This window comes from Elgaria multicarinata, chromosome 1 (genome assembly GCF_023053635.1).
Source record: "Elgaria multicarinata webbii isolate HBS135686 ecotype San Diego chromosome 1, rElgMul1.1.pri, whole genome shotgun sequence".
In the NCBI taxonomy this organism is placed as follows: domain Eukaryota; kingdom Metazoa; phylum Chordata; class Lepidosauria; order Squamata; family Anguidae; genus Elgaria; species Elgaria multicarinata.
This window is the reverse complement of record NC_086171.1, coordinates 124,754,951-124,773,586: the sequence shown is the minus strand read 5'-3', so window position 1 is coordinate 124,773,586 and position 18,636 is coordinate 124,754,951. Positions and strand designations below refer to the sequence as shown.

General features: G+C 41.3%; 1 protein-coding gene across 3 annotated transcripts in view; it reads left to right on the top strand.

Annotated features, from left to right (window-relative positions):
• Window positions 1-5,694: 5,694 nt before the first annotated feature.
• Window positions 5,695-18,636, top strand: part of DPYD (dihydropyrimidine dehydrogenase) — a 608,504-nt gene continuing 595,562 nt past the window's right edge. For all 3 annotated transcript variants that reach the window (XM_063136148.1, XM_063136158.1, XM_063136141.1), the window contains exon 1: window positions 5,695-5,843. In XM_063136148.1, the coding sequence (XP_062992218.1) occupies window positions 5,805-5,843 (39 nt within the window). In that variant the 5' untranslated portion in view covers window positions 5,695-5,804. The remainder of the gene's footprint in view (window positions 5,844-18,636) is intronic.

Sequence of the window (18,636 nt, the reverse complement as noted above, 5' to 3'; positions counted from 1 at the left end):
TCCTGGACCAACTGTAGTTCATTGAAACAAGCTATCTTCAAAATGTGGCTAATAATACTGGGTTTTTAAAAAACAAACAAACAAATCATAGTTAACACTAACCACAATTCCCCGTTTGGACATAACCTGTGATTAGTTGAAAACGGAACTTAATGTTTCCTAATCTCCTACTCACAGCCACACCAGATGAGAGGGAAGGAGTGACTTCCTGAGCCTGAGGTTCATGCACATAAACAACCAAATGTGTTAGATGGTGTTTTTTAAAAACAACAACAACCAAGCAGTGAATGTCTATTTTAGCAAGAGGATAGGTATTATTTGGTGCAGTGGTCTTTGAGTATGCACAGTTTTTAGAGAGATAGGTGTGTGTGTGTGTGTGTGTGTGTGTGTGTGTGTACAACGTGTGCGTTAGCCAAACTTCTCAAAGAATTCCAAAATATTGCTGCACTACCTACCAGCACTGATCTGTAAAACTTTAACAAAGTCTACAGTGGAACTTTGATTTTACTAAAGAATATGCTAGACACAATTTTTATTATGCTTCTAGACTTTCTAATTGCATTATATGTGTTAATTTGTTTTGCTTGTTTCATTCATCACTGTTATTCACTGATACTGTTTGAGCAATAAATGTATATTTTGTGGCACCACTGTGAGTTGTTTCAGGGACCACAATCTATATGAATTAATTCTTAATGCCCAGAACACTCAGCTGGATTCCTACAGCTGTTGCTGAGTGGGGTCTGTCCTTGAAAACTATTGTATCCTCCCTTGATCTGGTGGATCTCAAATACACCCATGAGAAGGGTAACTCTTTCCTTGTCCTATCATTCCCAAACAAAATAGCCATGTCTGGAAGATGCTACACCCATTCAAGTTGGAGAAACAAGCTAGTTGGATAGAACAAAGTACTGCACGAAAGGTTCCTCTCACACTTTGCACAGATGACTGTGAAATTTTCAGGGAGAGAGGATGTACTGATCTGTGACAATAATGTTAGCGAGGCAAACTTGCAGAGAAGATTACGATGGATATTCACTTGTGCCAATTCGAGTTGCAAAAATGATGAGACAGGAAATGACTGCACATACCAGCACTTTTAATGGGCAACTGGAGAATGGTTGTCAAATTAAATGGGTGCTCTGAGCATTGCATGCTGTTGTAAATATGATTGAGCATCAAAAATGATGGCATTTTTCACTCCACCAGCTCTTACAGTATCACAGACACTTTTTCCTGTTCTTTGTTTTTGCTTTTTGCTTCTTCTTTTTTTGTAAACCAAGTTCTAAGCTGAGGGAAAGCTTAGTAGACCGGCAGAAAACCTGTTTTGATTGTGTACTTCAGACTTTTGAGAGATGGAAAACTGAGCGTAAAGATAAAAGTGAGGAACTTTCACTACCTTGGCCTCTTGGGCCTTAGCTAGACCTAAGGTTTATCCTGAGATCATCCCAGGGTCATCCCTGTTCATGTAAATGACACACAGGATATCCTGTGTGTCATTTACACAGGGACGACCCCGAGATGATCCCGGGATTTGGAGGGGCTACTGTTTTAAAAAACACTGGGAAAAGTCCGTTCAGACTAAGAAAGAGAAGTTCCCAGAATCCCAAGTTACCCATTTTGCCTATCCCCTCCTCCAACTTTGGGATCATGTGATCATGACCGGGAGTTGACTCTGCCCCTCAGCAATCGAAAAGGTAATCTTTTTCCCGCCTTTACCCTACTTTTTAAAAAATTCTAGCAAGCGAACCGCACCACGCAGAGAGCTGAGAGTAGGCTCAAAATGACCCCCAGCCATGACTCTCTAAGCACAAGAAGTTTCAGAAAGATAGCTTCACAAACAACACAGTTATCCCCTTTTCTTTTCTGCAATGCAATCCTATGGGCAAAATGTTTCAAAATGGTGATCGGATCGGTCCACGGAAAGAGGATCACTCCGAAAATGGGTGCTTCTCTTCGCCTTGCTTCTAGGGGTCCGCGGTCTGCTTCTACTCCGCCTCTGGGCAAGGCGGAGCAGGCCAATTCGCTTCTGATTCTCCGGTTCTAATCGGAGAGGAGCACATGCCTAGATTTTTCCCACTCTTGCCAGGGATCAAATCTTGGACCTTCTGCATGCAAAGTAGGTGCTCTACCTCTGAGGTATGGCCACTTCCACCCTCAATAGGTACAGAAAAGTGTCTGTTCTTCTGATCCTAGGGAGCATGCAGGATGACATGGAAGGAGGTGGTCCTTAAGGTACCCTGGCCCTAAGCTATTTAGGGCTTTGCAGGTAACCACCAACACCTTGAATTGTGTTAGGCAGCACATTCATAACCTATGCAGCTGGTCCAGGATAAGTGTAACATGATTCCATGGGCAACTGCCTGCCAACATACTTGCAGCTGCATTCTAGACTTACTGACATTTCTGGAGACACTTCAAAAGTGGCTCCATGTAGAATGCATTGCAATAATCCAGCCGGGATGAAACTATACAATGTCCATGGGGTGGGGTGGGGTGGGGTGGGGTGGGGAGTGTCTGCTGATGGAGCAGGGAGTAGGCAGTTATGTGAATAGAGGAGCAATGTAGAATCCAAGCCTATGTTTGCCCCCTTTCCCAATGAATGGAGACAGTACTTCAGTGGTGACTCATGGCAACTGAACTTGTCATAATGTCCAGAAATATGGGAGGCATAAAATGTTAAAAAGTGAAGAATGCACAACAACAACAACAACAACAACAACAACATTGCAAATAATCAAGGCTTTCTTGTACTTTGATCTGCATAAACTATGCTGTGAATTCAATTTGATTTGAACATCTCTCTCTCTCTCTCCCTGTGTGTGTGTGGGTATAAAACACCAACACTGTGGGACAGATGTAGTAAGCTCCAAAACCTCCACCAAACCCACATTCTGATACCGTTCCAGGCCAAAATCCGTATTGGGCAAAATAGGCCAGAACGGCAGCTTCCAAATGAGGTAAGTCAACCAAACTCAACAGACACAGGTGAGCCTGATATTATTAGCTCCAAATATTGCACCAAACCATGTTCTGATACATGTTCCAGGCCATAGTCTGTATTGCACAAAATGGGCTGGAACGGCAACTTCCAAATGAGGTAATCAACCAAAATCAACAGACACACATTACTAGGTGAGCCTGATATAATAAGCTCCAGTAGCTCCACCAAAACCACGTTCCAATATACGTTCCGAGCGATAGTTCATATTGTGCAAAATGGGCTGGAATGGTAGCTTCCTAGTGGGCTAAATCAATCAAACTTACCAGACACAAAGTACTAGCTGAGACTGATATAATAACCTCTAAAACCATATTCTAATACCCATTCTGGGCCATAAACCGTATTCCACAAATTGCCCAGAATGGCAACTTCCAAGTGAACCAAATCAGCTCTCAACTCTTTTGAGAAATAGCTCCAGCTGGCCAGATCTGCAGAGACAGTTTCTAACAGAGTTTGTTGCTTGTTTGCTACTCCTTCTACTCAGAGCCTTGGAGTGCCAATTTCCAAAATGGCGAAATCAACCAAATTCATACATTGGAAGGGACTGAAAATTATTATTTTAAATACAGTCATTCTGTGCAATTTGCAATTTAGAATGTCAGAATGACTGTTTCCTATGCATCCTTGTCAAGAAATTGACATACTATATTGAATCAAATGAAAATAAATAGCCTGAAGTGTTCCAGTTTAAAACCTTCCATACAATTTATGTAACTTTCAACTATCTGACTTACACTCACAGGGGAAGATTAAGCTGACATGCTGCTATTGCTTTCAGCTGGACAAATATAACTTTGGCTGGTTTAATAATAGACAACTTTAATTTGAGGATGGCTGCAGTTTGCTCTTCCATCCACTAGGGGTGTTAAAAGGTTTGCTGGTTTTGAAAGAGACAGGGTGTCCCCTTCTTGTTTCGGAACAAAGAGGCAACATTACCTGTGACCTGAAATTACACTTTAGATGGGATTCAGTGGGAGCAAGTATTGTCTTCTTCATTGCCCACATCAGGAATAGTGGAAGAGACTTTCTATACAATGAGTTTGTTGTTTATTCGTTCAGTCGTTTCCGACTCTTCGTGACTTCATGGACCAGCCCACGCCAGAGCTTTCTGTCGGCCGTTGCCACCCCTAGCTCCCCCAAGGTCAAGTCTGTCACCTCCAGAATATCATCCATCCATCTTGCCCGGCCCCTCTTCTTTTTGCCTTCCACTTTCCCTAGCATCAGCCTCTTCTCCAGGGTATCCTGTCTTCTCATTATGTGGCCAAAGTACTTCAGTTTTGCCTTTAATACCATTCCCTCAAGTGAGCAGTCTGGCTTTATTTCCTGGAGTATGGACTGGTTTGATCTTCTTGCAGTCCACGGCACTCTCAGAATTTTCCTCCAACACCACAGTTCAAAAGCATCTATCTTCCTTCGCTCAGCTTTCCTTATGGTCCAGCTCTCGCAGCCATAGGTTACTACGGGGAATACCATTTCTTTAACTATGCGGACCTTTGTTGTCAGTGTGGTGTCTCTGCTCTTAACTATTTTATCAAGATTTGTCATTGCTCTCCTCCCAAGTAGTAAACGTCTTCTGATTTCCTGGCTGCAGTCAGCACATAAGTAAGTTTGAGCAATATTTGGAGCTAATTATATTAGGCTCACCTAGTAATGTGTGACTGGTGAGTTTCGTTGACTTACATCATTTGGAAGCTGCTGTTCTGTCTCATTTTGCCCAATATGGACTTTGGCCCGGAACGGGTATCGGAACGTGGTTTTGGTGCAATATTTGGAGCTAATTATATCAGGCTCACCTAATAATGTGCGACTGGTGTGTTTGGTTAACTTACCTCACTTGGAAGCTGCTGTTCCAGCCCATTTTGTGCAATATGGATTATGCGCAGAACGGGTATTGGAACGCAGTTTCTTTGGACATTTTGTGGCTTATTGCATCCCTGCCATGGAGTTATGTGTGACTGGTGAGTTTGGTTGATATCACTCATTCAGAAGTGGTCATCCCATTCTGTTCCGAATGTTGTTTTGGGAGTTCTGGGGTTAATAGTGATGTAATATTGTAATGGTTTTAGCCCTAAAATATTGTTCCCAAGTGTTGCTAACACATGCCACTGTTTTGGGGATGGGTTTTTTTTTAATATGAAGGGGTCATTTTGGCCTGTTCCGTTCCAGCTTTTATACTGTCCGGACTTCTTTTCCCATCTAAACATGCACAGTATTGAGCCCTAACATGACTAACTTAAGCCTTATGGATTACAGTGGATTAATTCCAAGTGTGACTAAATCTGGATCCAACCCAAGATTAGATTGTGTTTTATTTTACATGTTGCTCTTTTGACTTGAGAATTTTGTATTAAAAAAGAAAGTTATAAGTTTTATGCTGATATCATCATCATCACCATCGCATCTGCTGCCCCACCTCGTCACACAAATAAATCGTAGTCAGCCAAAAGCATTCTGCACATGTTCTGATGCAGGCGGGCTTTGGCATTTGAAATCCGTTCTGGAGTTGCCGCCCGGAACGAGCCTTGGATCAAATGAAATCCTGGTTGACGCAGATGGCAACAACAGCAGCACTGGCAGCTCAAGAACCGCCTCCCCGCCCCTTTTCCCGCCCCAGCCAAGGCCGGAGGGCGAAGTTAAAGGAGCACAGAGGTGTGGACCCATTGCGATCGCGTCCGCCCACGGGAGGCGTTGCTGTTTTGGTCAGCTCGGCTCCCCACCCCCACCCGCCTTTCGTCGGTTCGGAATTCCTTGTTCAAGCCGAAGAGGCAGACAGGAAGGAGGTGCGTACGTGGCTGACGCTATGGATCGTGTGCTTAGCCGGGATCCTGTGGATATTGAGGTACCCACTTCTTCCATTGGGGCCGCGGGGAATGGGGCCGAGTAGGAGGCGTGAGGAACGGCGACGAGGCTCTGGTAGCCAGGAAGAAGAAACTTGGCCCCAGGCAGCTGCTGCTCTTGCAGCAGCGAAGGGAGACGCCAACGTTTGGGGATCAGCCTTCTCCAGTTCTTGGTGTAGGGTTGGATTTAAGCCCCGTTGTCTCCGGCAGGCTTGGAACCAGGCAAATATGTGAAATGTGTGCCTCTGAGGATGTGCAAAGTGCGATGATGCAGCTAGGTAATTTTAGACTCTGGACTTAATGGTGCTCGCTTAAGGGAGGCCCCTTTAGACCGGCATGTATATTACTTCAGTTCTGAAGCACACCACGGACATTTCAACCCCAATCCCATGTTTTAACCCCCCCTGGTGACTGATACGTTAGAATAACAGCAACAAAACTGTTTGTCAACCCTGATAACCACTCCGAACATGTGCTGCTTTGCATGTCAAACTCACTGAAATCATTGGACCATCATGACACTGGAATATATTGGAGTTTTCTTTTGCACCCGCTGCTCTTTGCATGGTCACTTCGGGTCTTCCTGGGTTGTGGGGCTCTGAACTTTGGTCCTTTCCAAGGTCTAGCTGTAGCTGCAGCCCTGGTAAAGTGTCTTTCCCTCATCACTGACTCTCTACAGCCTGCCCTTGCAAAATTGGCAATAGAGGCAAGGTCTCCCTGCTTTAAGACTTAAGGCAAAATCCTATGCAAGTTTAGACAGAAAAATAGTCCTTCCAGGAATTTTTTTTCTGCTTTGCTGGCTGGGGAATGCTGGGAGTTGAAAGACTTTTCCTGTCTAATACATAGGATTGGACCTTTAATTTTGTTTTTTATTCAGGCTTGAGCCTTTGGACTTAAGAAGAAGAAAAGAAAGAAATTAAGCACTCCTTGGAGATTACATCTCCTCTGGTAGCATTTTAACTAATGAAAGGATACCTCCATTATACTACCGGTATAATTCTGGCCTTGTAGTTTGGCCAGGACAGCTTGCCTCCTAATCTCCAACCACTTTTTGTTCTGACTTTATACAGTTAGTTTTACCCTACCCAGTGCCTGTTTACCCTACCCCGTGCCTGTTTGCATTCTCTTCCCCTCCTTATTATTTTATTATGATTTTATTAGAATGTAAGCCTATGCGGCAGGGTCTTGCTATTTACTGTTTTACTCTGTACAGCACCATGTACATTGATGGTGCTATATAAATAAATAAATAAATAAATAATAATAATAACTTATGAACACACAGGGTCATCTTTGGCAAAACAACATTTTGTGGTTTTTGATCTCCATCTGCAAATATAGTTTCATCCTTGTTGTGAAGGCAACTTACAGAGATGAGCCAGGACAATTTGATGCCTCTGGCAGAAATCCAAGTAGGGGAATTCCTGCTCCCCATAGACACACACACAGCTAGCAGAGTAGTCCTAGGCATGTTTGCTTGGAAGTACATCTCACTCTGTTTATTGGAGCTTACTCTGAGGTAAGCAGGCATAGGCTTGCAGCCTAAATTGACCATTTGCTGCCCTTTAATGGCACCCCAAAATCTGCACCCTGAAGCAGGCCTAATGATAGGGCTAGCCATGGAGAAAGAAGATCTTAAAGTGTTATCCATGTTAAAAGTGTGTGTGATAATTAACCCCAGGGCATCACATTCCTTGCCCTATTTTTAAGTAACTCCAACTCCACAGAAGAGAAACTGCAACTCAACATTTCCTTTATTGGATTTAGCTTGCCTGTCATTAGCTAGGAATCGCTAATTAAGATTGGATGTAAGGGAGACTGTTGCCCTTTGCCAAATAGCTTCTCCCCTAAATCAGCCTTCTCAGGAATAAATGGCTGGCTACCACCTTTCCCTTGATCATGTCTGATGCACAGTATCTTGATATAGCAAGGGTATAGAGCACTATATGCATGGGTGTATAGCAAGGGTAGGGAACCTGGACTACAACTGCCATCAGTCCCAGACAGCATAGCCAATGGTCAGGGATTATGAGAGTTCTAGTCCAATGTATCTGAAGGGAACTGGGTAGTCCACCTGTGGTGGATAGCAGGCAGAGCAGACTCTTGAAGGAGAAGATCTGGAATGGAGCTCCTTGAGATGATTTCAGAATGTCCTAAGGCAAGGAATTAATCATTTATTTTCATGTCTTCTTCTTTTAATCCAACCAACAAAACATTACTAGAAATGAAAAACTCATGAGTTCTTTTCCATCTGCTTTTGGATTCCTCTGCTACGTTGGCATGTTTTAAACAATACACTATTCCACAACAGAGTTTCTCCCTTCTGTTTTGTTACACCGTGTCTGAGGCCTGTTTTATATAACAGTTGTGTTTGCTACAGCTACGTTTGTGATAGTAAATGTGAAGAGTAGATGCATGTTCTTTTTATTACTGTTGTTCAAGTAAATTTACAGCAGAATCAACATTTCTTTCTCATTTTCCCATAGACAGGCACACATCTATTCTAAGATACATGGGAATATTTGCTGGGGAGTACTGATTGGCCTCTGATGCATCTCTGCTGAATATTTAGGAACATGATTCTGTCCTTCACCATTCATGAGTTTAGAGCAGCAAACACTGATGTGGTTGCAACCAACATGGTTGTTATGGAAGTGTCAAGTGGCTCTAAGTCATCAAGTCAGGAATTACTTTTTCTTTTTCCTCAGTCTTCAAGTTGACTCCTGTACAGTCAAGTCTTGCGAGTTAATAACTGCTTTTGTCTTTTTCTAACTGTATCACAAGCAGGCCAAAGCTGTCTCTTCAGTTTTTAAACTTATGTGCACATCTCCTTCAATTGAACAAATGAAATGGACTGATGATATCTAGATTTTTTAAAAAAACACATATGAGGGTGGGTCGTAAGAGAATGTTGGATTAGAGCCAAACTTTGTCATAGAGTAGACCCACTGAAATCAGTGGAACATGATTTCATGACTGACATAAGTCCCATTGGTTTCAGTGGATCTACTCGATGTATGACTAAGTCTGGATCCAGCACTTTGCCTTCTGCAGTATAGAATTTACACCAAATGGAGCTTGGTTGTATATATTGAATATATGAGTTTTAGCTAGTATTGTTAGAGGGTTAGAAATAAAAATAGCTTAACCTCATGTATGTTGTCCTGACTCTAGCCATTTATTCATTCAGATTTCTGGCCAATGTTACTTCTTACACAACTCACCATAAGCTAACACAAAGTAGCCAAAGATCCATCTAGTGTAGCGTTCTGTTTCCAGCTTTGTTTTGCCTGTAGGAAGCTAACATGCAGGTCATGCAAGCAACGAAAATGCTTGAAAAACATCATACATTCTGAAAAATAAGACTCTGTATGCATCCTGTCTATCCTGATCACAGCTGTCTACAAACAGTTGAACTCTAATAGCAGAAGAAAAAAATTCTTTTTGATGTTCAGGTTTGGGTTTTGCATCTCCAAGGAAGACTGAATTCCAATACTCGGCATCCTCCAGATCTCAACTCCCATCATTCCCAGACAGCATGCCTAGTCAATAATAGCCAGCCTGGTTGGGGCGTGATGGACATTGTCATCCAACACATTTGGAAGTTGATGACAGGTTGATGAAGGCTGCAAATTTGTAGGAGATGGGCAGAGAGCATCTGGTCAGTTGAAAAAGCATTGATTCTTTTTGTTCAGACTCTTCATGTGTAACATTAGTAACATGTGGCTTAATAATTTCTGAGGACGTATGAGGCAATATCCAACAGTATCATTCTGCAAACTCAAATAGTACTAGTGGAGCACCACTGAATTTTTCTGTTGTGCAAGCAGCTGCCCATCATGCTTGTGCAACCTGTTGTGCAAGGAATTCTGCACAAGGAGAGTGCACAATGGGTTGCATAGTGGTTTACATAAGACTTATGTGCAAATGGTTGCACAAGCATATTGCGCAAATGCTTGTGCTAATATAACTTTAGTTGGATTCTCGCTTGCAGATACTTCAGAACCTAGTTTGCACTAGTGCAACATCATTTGCACAAACTGAATAATGCAGTTGGATGTGTGCATCTCCTTCAATTGTGTGCATCTCCTTTCATTTGTAAGGCTGAAATCACACATGGTTAGAATGTTCAGGAGGCTATTGATTTTTGATTTTATCCCATTTATTGTCTCTGGAATGTTCTTAATTCTTGCTCTAAGCTGCCCAGAGAACCTGTGATTTATGGGATGGCATAGAATCATTGTGAATGAACTAATGAATGAATTAAATGTTTTCAGTCAATGCTGGTTTAGGAGAGAAATGTGGCTTAGAGGCATGCCATGAACAAATACAGTCATCCAGATTGGCCATTAAGTGAACGGCAGGACTCCTTCTGTTCATGGAAAAAACAGGATCTAGCAGGAGCTCACTGTTGGGGGCAGGGAAACTAACTTTGTTGATTTCCTCCTTCCATGTGCAGCATCCTGTATCACCTCTCATGGGATTCTGGAGGGCACCTAAGTTTTTCAGAGGACATAGGGGGTTGCAGAGGGTAAGAGGAATTATGAAGATTGCTTCTTTTCCTCCTTGGTCCATTGCAAATGGAGCTCTGCTAAGCGCTCCTCTGGATTCATCCCATCACGGTTGGCAGATCAAATCTTGAAGGCTATAACTAGTCAGTGCAGACTCTGGCTATAAAGTGCTTCCAGTGAATCAGTCTTATCAAAACTTTTTTGGCTCATGTTCTGAGTCTGGTGGAACAGTCTTCAAGGACAACTTCAATGCTAGGCTATGGACAGCCGTAAATAAGTATACATCTAAATTAATTAGCATGTGAAGATGAGCAATGGCTAGTTTTTTTTACCCTCTGGCGATAATGGCTGTCTTAAATTTAGTTCATTAGGCTCACAGCTGGTGATACGATTAGAGCACTGTGATCTTTTCATCTTAGCAATCTTTCAGCATTTTCCCCACTTTTGGCACACAGCTTTCACTGTATCACTTAAAACACACACACGCGTGCGTGCGCGCACACACACACACACACACTAAGACTTTAAAATACTTGATTGTAGGGCAGATGTTTAGTTGGCATATCTAAGGATGTGTACTGATCTTTAAACATGCCAACTAAATGTCTAAGTTAACCTTTGCCTTTCCAGTCATTTTAAAGGAAGAAAGTAATAATCTGTTCAATCAAAAATACCACTTTGGCACTTTTTAGGTTGATGTGATTTTCAGTGATATTGCATCCAAAGTTAAGGGTTTCAAAACAATTTTAATCACTAATGGCTTTTGCAGGTGTAATTTTATATGTGTGTGTGGAGGTGTGTGTGTGTGTGTGTGTGTGTCGAGGGGGACAATAGATTTTTGCATTACCATTTTGATCCTAAACATGTATGTAGGAACACATTAAATTTTGATGATATTTCTACTCCAAGCTAGTATGCTTAGGGTTGCAACCTAAATGAAGTCAAAGTTGTTAATTTTAAGTTCTCTTTTAAGACAAAACTTATTGGAAACCCAATACTGTGTTAATTTGGTTTGGTAAAAATCCAGAGATGTGTTTGTTATTCAGTGCCCTTTAAAAGCCCTTATGTATGCCTTGCATAACTCCTATAACTTTATTTAAATTCAGCTTGCAGAAGACAAGTGGTCAGTGGGTGGTGTGCTGTGTCCTTAGTTAATGCTGTTTGATTGGGCCATTTCAGAAGTGATTTTTCATTTTTGAAAAATGTAGCTTTCCAGAAAGTTCAGTGCTAAGCATAATCTTGGTTCACACAATATGACAACATACTTTGGCTTAATGAACCTACAGGGTTTGTTGTGTTGTGTCAGAGTCCTGCGGGCACCATTTTTACATGGTGCCCATGGGCTCAGATTGCTGTGTGGTTGCAGGGATTGTTTTATGGCTAGGAAAGGAAAGGAACCTCTCGTGCAAGCACTTGAGTCATTGCTGACTCCTAGAGGGATGCCTGCTTTCGCTGATGTTTTCTTGGCAGACTTTGTAGCGGGGTGGTTTGCCATTGCCCTCCCCAGTCACAGTTACCTTTCCCCCAACTAGCTGGGTACTCATTTTACCAACCTCGGAAGGATGGAAGGCTGAGTCGACCTGAGCCGGCTGCCTGAGAACCAGCTTCCGCTGGGATCGAACTCAGGCCGTGGGGAGAGTTTCGGCTGCAGTAACTGCCGCTTACCACTCTGTACCACACGAAGCTCTTCTTTATGGCTAGACAAGCTTCAAATAACCCTAAAACAATCCATGGGTTATTTGAAGCTTGTCTAATGCTCAAACAACCCCTGCCACTTGGGTTTGCATCAGATGATATACATGGCAAGCTGGTCCCCCATGGATGCCATGCAAAAATGGTGCCCACAAAGTGCCCAGCATGATGCGACAGCCCCGTGAGTAATTTAAGCTATGGTGGTCTGTCTTATCATGTGAACCAGGTCATAGTGTAGATTTGATGCTAGGCTTGTTTAAGCTTTTCTGAAGAAAGAACAGAACAAGATAGGAAATAAACCACAACACACAACAGAGACAGGAACAACGTACGTTTTGAGTGTTGCCATTGTAGTCTGTGGGCCAGAAGTGAGTAAACTCACTTACTATCTGAAAATCCTGCAGATGCAAATGAACTGATATGTGGATATTTGGTATGAAAAAGTTGAATCGTTGCGTTGGGCAAAATTAAGGCTTTAATCTTATACAAACTTAATTGGGAGTAAATGCCATTGAACTCACTGGGAGTTATGTCTGAGTAGATAGGGGTAGGATTCTGCTGTAAATTTCACAAAGGCTCTAGTAGTGACTTGAATAGCAAAGTTTTTTGTGGCCAGGTCAGTGATTTGTGGATAAGGCCTCTAAATTCTGAACTCTGACTTCAGCCTTAGCTAGACCTAAGGTTTATCCCGGGATTGTCTCGGGGTCATCCCTGCCTGCTCCCGGGATATCCTATATGTCATTCACATGAACAGGGATGACCCCGGGACGATCCCGGGATAAACCTTACGTCTAGCTAAGGCCTTCACGTTTTATGAAGTGTAACTCTTTTCTTTTCTTTCTTTCTTTCTTTCTTTCTTTCTTTCTTTCTTTCTTTCTTTCTTTTGTATGAATAGCATTTTGACCAAATGCTTAAGTTCCCCTTATAAATAAATAAATAAATAAATAAAATAAAATTCTACCAATAAAGTTTTCTGCCTTGACAACTTAAACGAAAAAGCAAACAAGAGGTAGAGCATCACAAACAGAAATACTTCTCACAGATACAATATTGACTTGCTATTTTGTGTTTTAGTTCTTTTCCCCTTTTTTAAAAAAAAGGATATAAAACAAGAAATCTACTATCTCCATTTGAAAAGTTTCGCTGACAGCTATTCATCTTACAGTTTTCCCCTTTCTATCCATGTACATGTTCTAGTGAATACCTACCATGTTTTTCTGAGCTGCTATTTCTGTACAAATCTGGTGGGATTTGACCCCTGGAAATGAATCGAAAGGTTTAAATGATTAAAACTAAACTACCTTTCATTGTGCTTTGACATACTAACCACAAATAATAGTTCCGTTGGGCAGACTTCCTTAATGCATTTTTTTTCCTTTTAAAAAATTGTAGATCTCTGTTACCAAGTTTTTAGAAGCATCAAGTTGTACCTTGCATGGCTTGACTTCTTTCTTGTATTTAGCACACATATTTGTTTGTCTATGGCTTCATTTGTATTATGTTAAAATATGCTGGGTGAATTCGTTACATTGCCAGCTTGTATCTGTTGCTGCCTGTTGGTTTTGTGTGTATTTTTTTTAATTTATGTCTCTGTCTCTAGTTTGGGCCAGATATATGGATAATGTGTCATTCCCAAGGTAGTTTGGAAAAAGATCCTCCAGATTGCTTCAACTTTTTGGCAATTTTTCTCCTGTCATAGATAGTTTGCTGTCCTCCAGGGTGACACATTTTCATTAAGTCCTTGATCCAGGATGACCCTGTGGGAGCTTTCTCATTCATTGTAAGGCAATCTTTCCTGGCTTAACAGCATAGGGTCAGTGTGTAGCAGCTTTTTAAAAATGTGCACTTTGATAAGCCCCATGAAGCCTGTTGTTTTCCCTGTAAGACACCTTGCTTGGTTGCCAACTGCAGATGTTCTCTTTGCAATGGAAGAGTTCCAATGAACTAAAACGTGGTTTCTGTCTTTATTACATGCGACTTGAATTTTTCTTTTTTGTCTGCTACCCTGAGCTCCTTGATGGAAGGTCAGGAAAGCGATGTGATAAATTACAAATAAAACAAAATAATGTTTGGATGTTTTATGTGGAATGATCTGATCCCCCTATTTAAATTAGGGTAATTTGCATATGATGATTTGCATTGGAAAAAATTCTGGTGTCCTGGAGCAGCCCTCCCTAACCTGGTGCTCTCCAGATGTTTTGGACTACAACTCCCAACATTCTTGACAATTGGCTATGCTTCCTCGAGCTGACATCAAACACATCTGCAGGGCACCAAGTTGAGGAAGGCAGTCCTACAAAGTGATCTAATTTAGCATGATTATTTTACTTGTATTTAGTAAACATCAAAGCTAAAAAAAAAAGCACCCCATGTTAACTTTTTGTCCTGATGTGTCACAAGTATTTGACCTGAAATATTAGAGGGGGAAAGTAAAGCATACTTAATGTGATTTAAATGTTACGTTGGTCTGTCTCTAACAACTTCCGTTGATTCTATTGCAAAACAGAGATTTAAGCCTTCATAAAGAAAGGCCTGAAACAGGTGGAAACCCTTGTTTCTGGATCTGGAGAGGATAGAAGGGCTTCCCTATTCGAGCTCTGCTGTCTTGCCATACTCCGGAAATGAGTGTTACTGGTTGCTCCTGGAACTGCTAAATCTCTGTTGCACAATGGCTGGGTCTCACTTGCGGAACAGAATTGGCAGGGATGCAATAGAATCAGTGTGTGTGTGTGTGTGTGTGTGTGTGTGTGTGTGTGTGCAACACCCCATTGAATACTGCCCACTATGTAGATTTTTTTTTATCACAATACTCATAAAAATTTAAAGACAGTAGCATGTACTTCCCTTACACTGTTTACATTATTTATAACTTTTGACATACTACACAATTTTAGTATCCCAAAGAACTCTGTATGATATGCTGGCAACCACTCAACTACAACTCATCTGATATTGTATTTGCAATGGGCGTCCATTCATTGTTACCAATGAACTTGCAATGGAAAAAAGTTCTGCCTTACATTACTGCTCCTTTCCTTTTCGAACTGGATAGCAGGCATAATAAAATAGATCCTAATTTTTGTTTGCGCAACTTCAGCATGGGAGTCATTTGTTTGAGAGCTTAAAAGCTTTTAATATTGGGCATGTTTTTTACCTAGGGAAGCTACGTTCAAACAGCATCCTCTTGAGAGAAATGTGATTGTCATATGACAGGACCATGCCACAGTCTCCTCCACACTAAAGGGTGGAAGTAGATGTTACCATCACTATGGACATTATTCGGCTCCAGCTCTATGTTCCTTGTGATAATTACGGCAGTGGCATGAGTACATGCTATGCAGTGGTGCAGGTAAACTTCGTAAATAAGTGGGACCTGCAACAAAATGCTGCATTGTGAAGTGTTCCTGTTTACTGTTATGAGATACACCATTGTATTCTCCCTCTCATCTAGTTTTCTGTCCCTCACCCTCCAATAGTCGCTCATAATTTTGTAGCTATTGAGCGCACTTGGTCTTTATTGGGCTGTTTTGGGAGTCTCATCCCTTAAGTTTTAATGTAAAAATATTATTTTTCCCCTCCCTGTTCTGCATGGGTGGTACTATTTTCAGTATATAACCAACTGTGCTCACAGCCTGAACATTGGAAATATAGAGAAGACTGGAACATATTCCAGCTGTAACCTGTGTCTTTATCCTTTATGGATGCTTTATAAAAAGCAGTGGGTTGGATATTGCAATATAGACTTAGGTTCAAATCAGAACTCCACCTCGGGAATTCTGGGACAGCCTCAGGCATGACGTTCCTTCTCAGTTTTATTTCTTAATCAGTCAATTGTGAGCAAAGAGGCTTGTCCCATAGGGTTATTCTCAGGATGAATAAGGTAAGGCAATAAAGTGTGCCATAAAAGTAGCTTTGGCAAAAAAAAATGAAGCTACTTTGTACTTTAGGTTGTTTGCCCATACTATTGCATATGACCTAGCAAAAGTTGAGAGAACTGCTCAGCTGTGGCTTTGCAGCACAATGGATAGCAACCAGAGCTCACATGATAAAGGTGAGGTTGAAAGACCAGCTTGGTACAGGGAACCATCAAAAAATCGATATTCTCTTGGCTAATTCCTCTACAGAGGCCACTATATGAAAAGTGTTATCAAGGTTCATTGTGAAAAACAGGGAAACTGAATGGATTGCTTAATATGGGTATAATGATGGTGATAATGGTATTAGATATTGTTAATTGACCTATTGGTATGTTTTATTTCTCCTTAAACCTTTTATATGCTTTATACAAACAGTTGGACTATCAATATTGTTATTATAATGTATTATTTTCATATTAGGTATTATGGCTATTGTGATTAGTGATATGTGCTGTTTTTGTATTTAGATTGCTTTTACTTTATCTTCTGTAAATCACTTTGAGCACAATGATTTGTGTAACATGCAGCGCATAAATAAACTGTCCACAGCTATGCCTACGCACTTACTGCCAGTTTAAGCAAATGTTGTCTTTAAATTAAAGAAACAACATGAAAGCTAACTTCTTGTAACCTGTAACTTAATCTTTTTTTTCCAGCTTTAGCTTGTGATGTTATTTTCGAAGCCAAAAGGAGTTAGCAGTACAATTAATGGGTGGTGGATTTGTTCTTATGAGTAAATTATCCATGGATCATGAGGGTCATGTGATTGATTGCTTAGGAAATCAAATTTCCTGTTATATCTTGTACATTATGATTCTTTCTTCTGGGTATGGTGCTTCAGTCTTAAGAAACGTTTGCCATAGGAACTATTAATGGGTTGGAACAAAATTATAGTCTTACTTGATTAGAAATCCAGACACCATATCACATTTTCCTCTGCAGCTATCATTTCTGAGTTGGGAGATTCTCCTTCCTTCTCCTCATCCTACCATTTTTAAAGAATTAACCATGTCAGTAGAAGTGGCCTGAATTTCCCTGCACCCCAAATGAAAGTTGATTACATCTATGTTATGAATTAACTTCCCTTACAGAGTTAATACTTCATAGTTAATTTTGGGGGGAAGGGCGGAGGTGAAGGGGTTTGATTTCAAAAAACAGGAGCTGCTTTGTGCTTGTTTGGATGTTGCACTCATGGCTAAAATCTGGGTAAACACTTTTATCTGGGATCCAAAGCAATATAGAGAGAGACAATGTATCTTTTGAAATCTCCACTTCCCAAAGATGGGCTCTGATATTACATGGTGGGTCATCCCTAAACCTTGTAACAGCTTTTGATAAAGCACAAAGAGCTGAATTCAAAACAAATATCTGAAAAAGCTATGTATGTGTAGAAGTGGATATTCCCACATTAAGGGTTTCTTTGAATTGCTCTTTACTGAAATGTGTGAATACCTGGAAGATATGTCTAGTTAGCTAGTACTCTTGTGCAAACATGTTTTGTATGGGTATAAATTCCAGGAAAGAGAAAGAGATAGGTGAAGATAACACCAGGCAGCTGCTCCAGCTGGCCTCTCTCTTCTCCCCTACCTATGCCCTGAGGCTACCTACCAACAACTAACCTGTAGGAAGGATCACAGGAGGAAGAGGGAGGCAGGCAAAAGTAATTTCAGACCTTGCCCTAGGTGGACTATGCCCTCCCTGAACAAACAGGACAACCTACCACAAACTGCCTTGTGAGAAAGATCCTAATGATCTGATAGGTTTTGACACATTTTTATTGTGATTTTATTAGTGCATTTTGTTGTTATTTGTAAGCCATCTTGGAAGGGTTTGTATCCTGAAAGCCAGGATAGAAATAATTTGAAGGAAGGACAGCAGGAACTATGACTAATTTTAAGTTCCAGTCTCCATGCATGATGGGAAGAAGGCCTGAATGTTCAAAGTGTCAGACTGGGAGCCGGGAGATCCAGGTTCTAGTCCTCACTCAGCCATGGAAGCTCACTGGGTGACTTTGGGCCAGTCACAGACTCTCAGCCCAACCCACCTCACAGGGTTGTTGTTGTGAGGATAAAATGGAGAGGAGGAGGAGGATTATGTACACTGCCTTGGGTTCCTTGGAAGAAAAAAGGCAGGATATAAATGCAATAACAAATAAATAAATAAAATATCAGAACATTAAACATTATCTGGCATGGGTCAGCAAAGATGATGATTGACCAACCCGAAACCATTGATGTGTATTATAAACATCTTGCCTTTACTGCCTGCCTGGGACTGAAACATGCAGAAGTTAGTCAAGCACCAGCCAGGCCCCAATATATGGTTGGGGACTACAGTTTGCTTGGTGGGTCACAAGTTGTGCAGGGCTTTACTAGTATGTGTGACAAGCATTACCTTTGTGTGTGAGAGAGTAGCTTAGGGCCAGAAACCCATATCTACCACCCAAGAAGACTTGTTCATTATGGGAAGTGCAAGAAAAGTTGTTCATTATGGGAAGTGCAAGAAAGTTGTGCAGGGCTTTACTAGTATGTGTGACAAGCATTACCTTTGTGTGTGAGAGAGTAGCTTAGGGCCAGAAACCCATATCTACCACCCAAGAAGACTTGTTCATTATGGGAAGTGCAAGAAAAGACACAAGACTGAGAAGTGGCTTAGTTCTTGGAGTCTCCAGACCA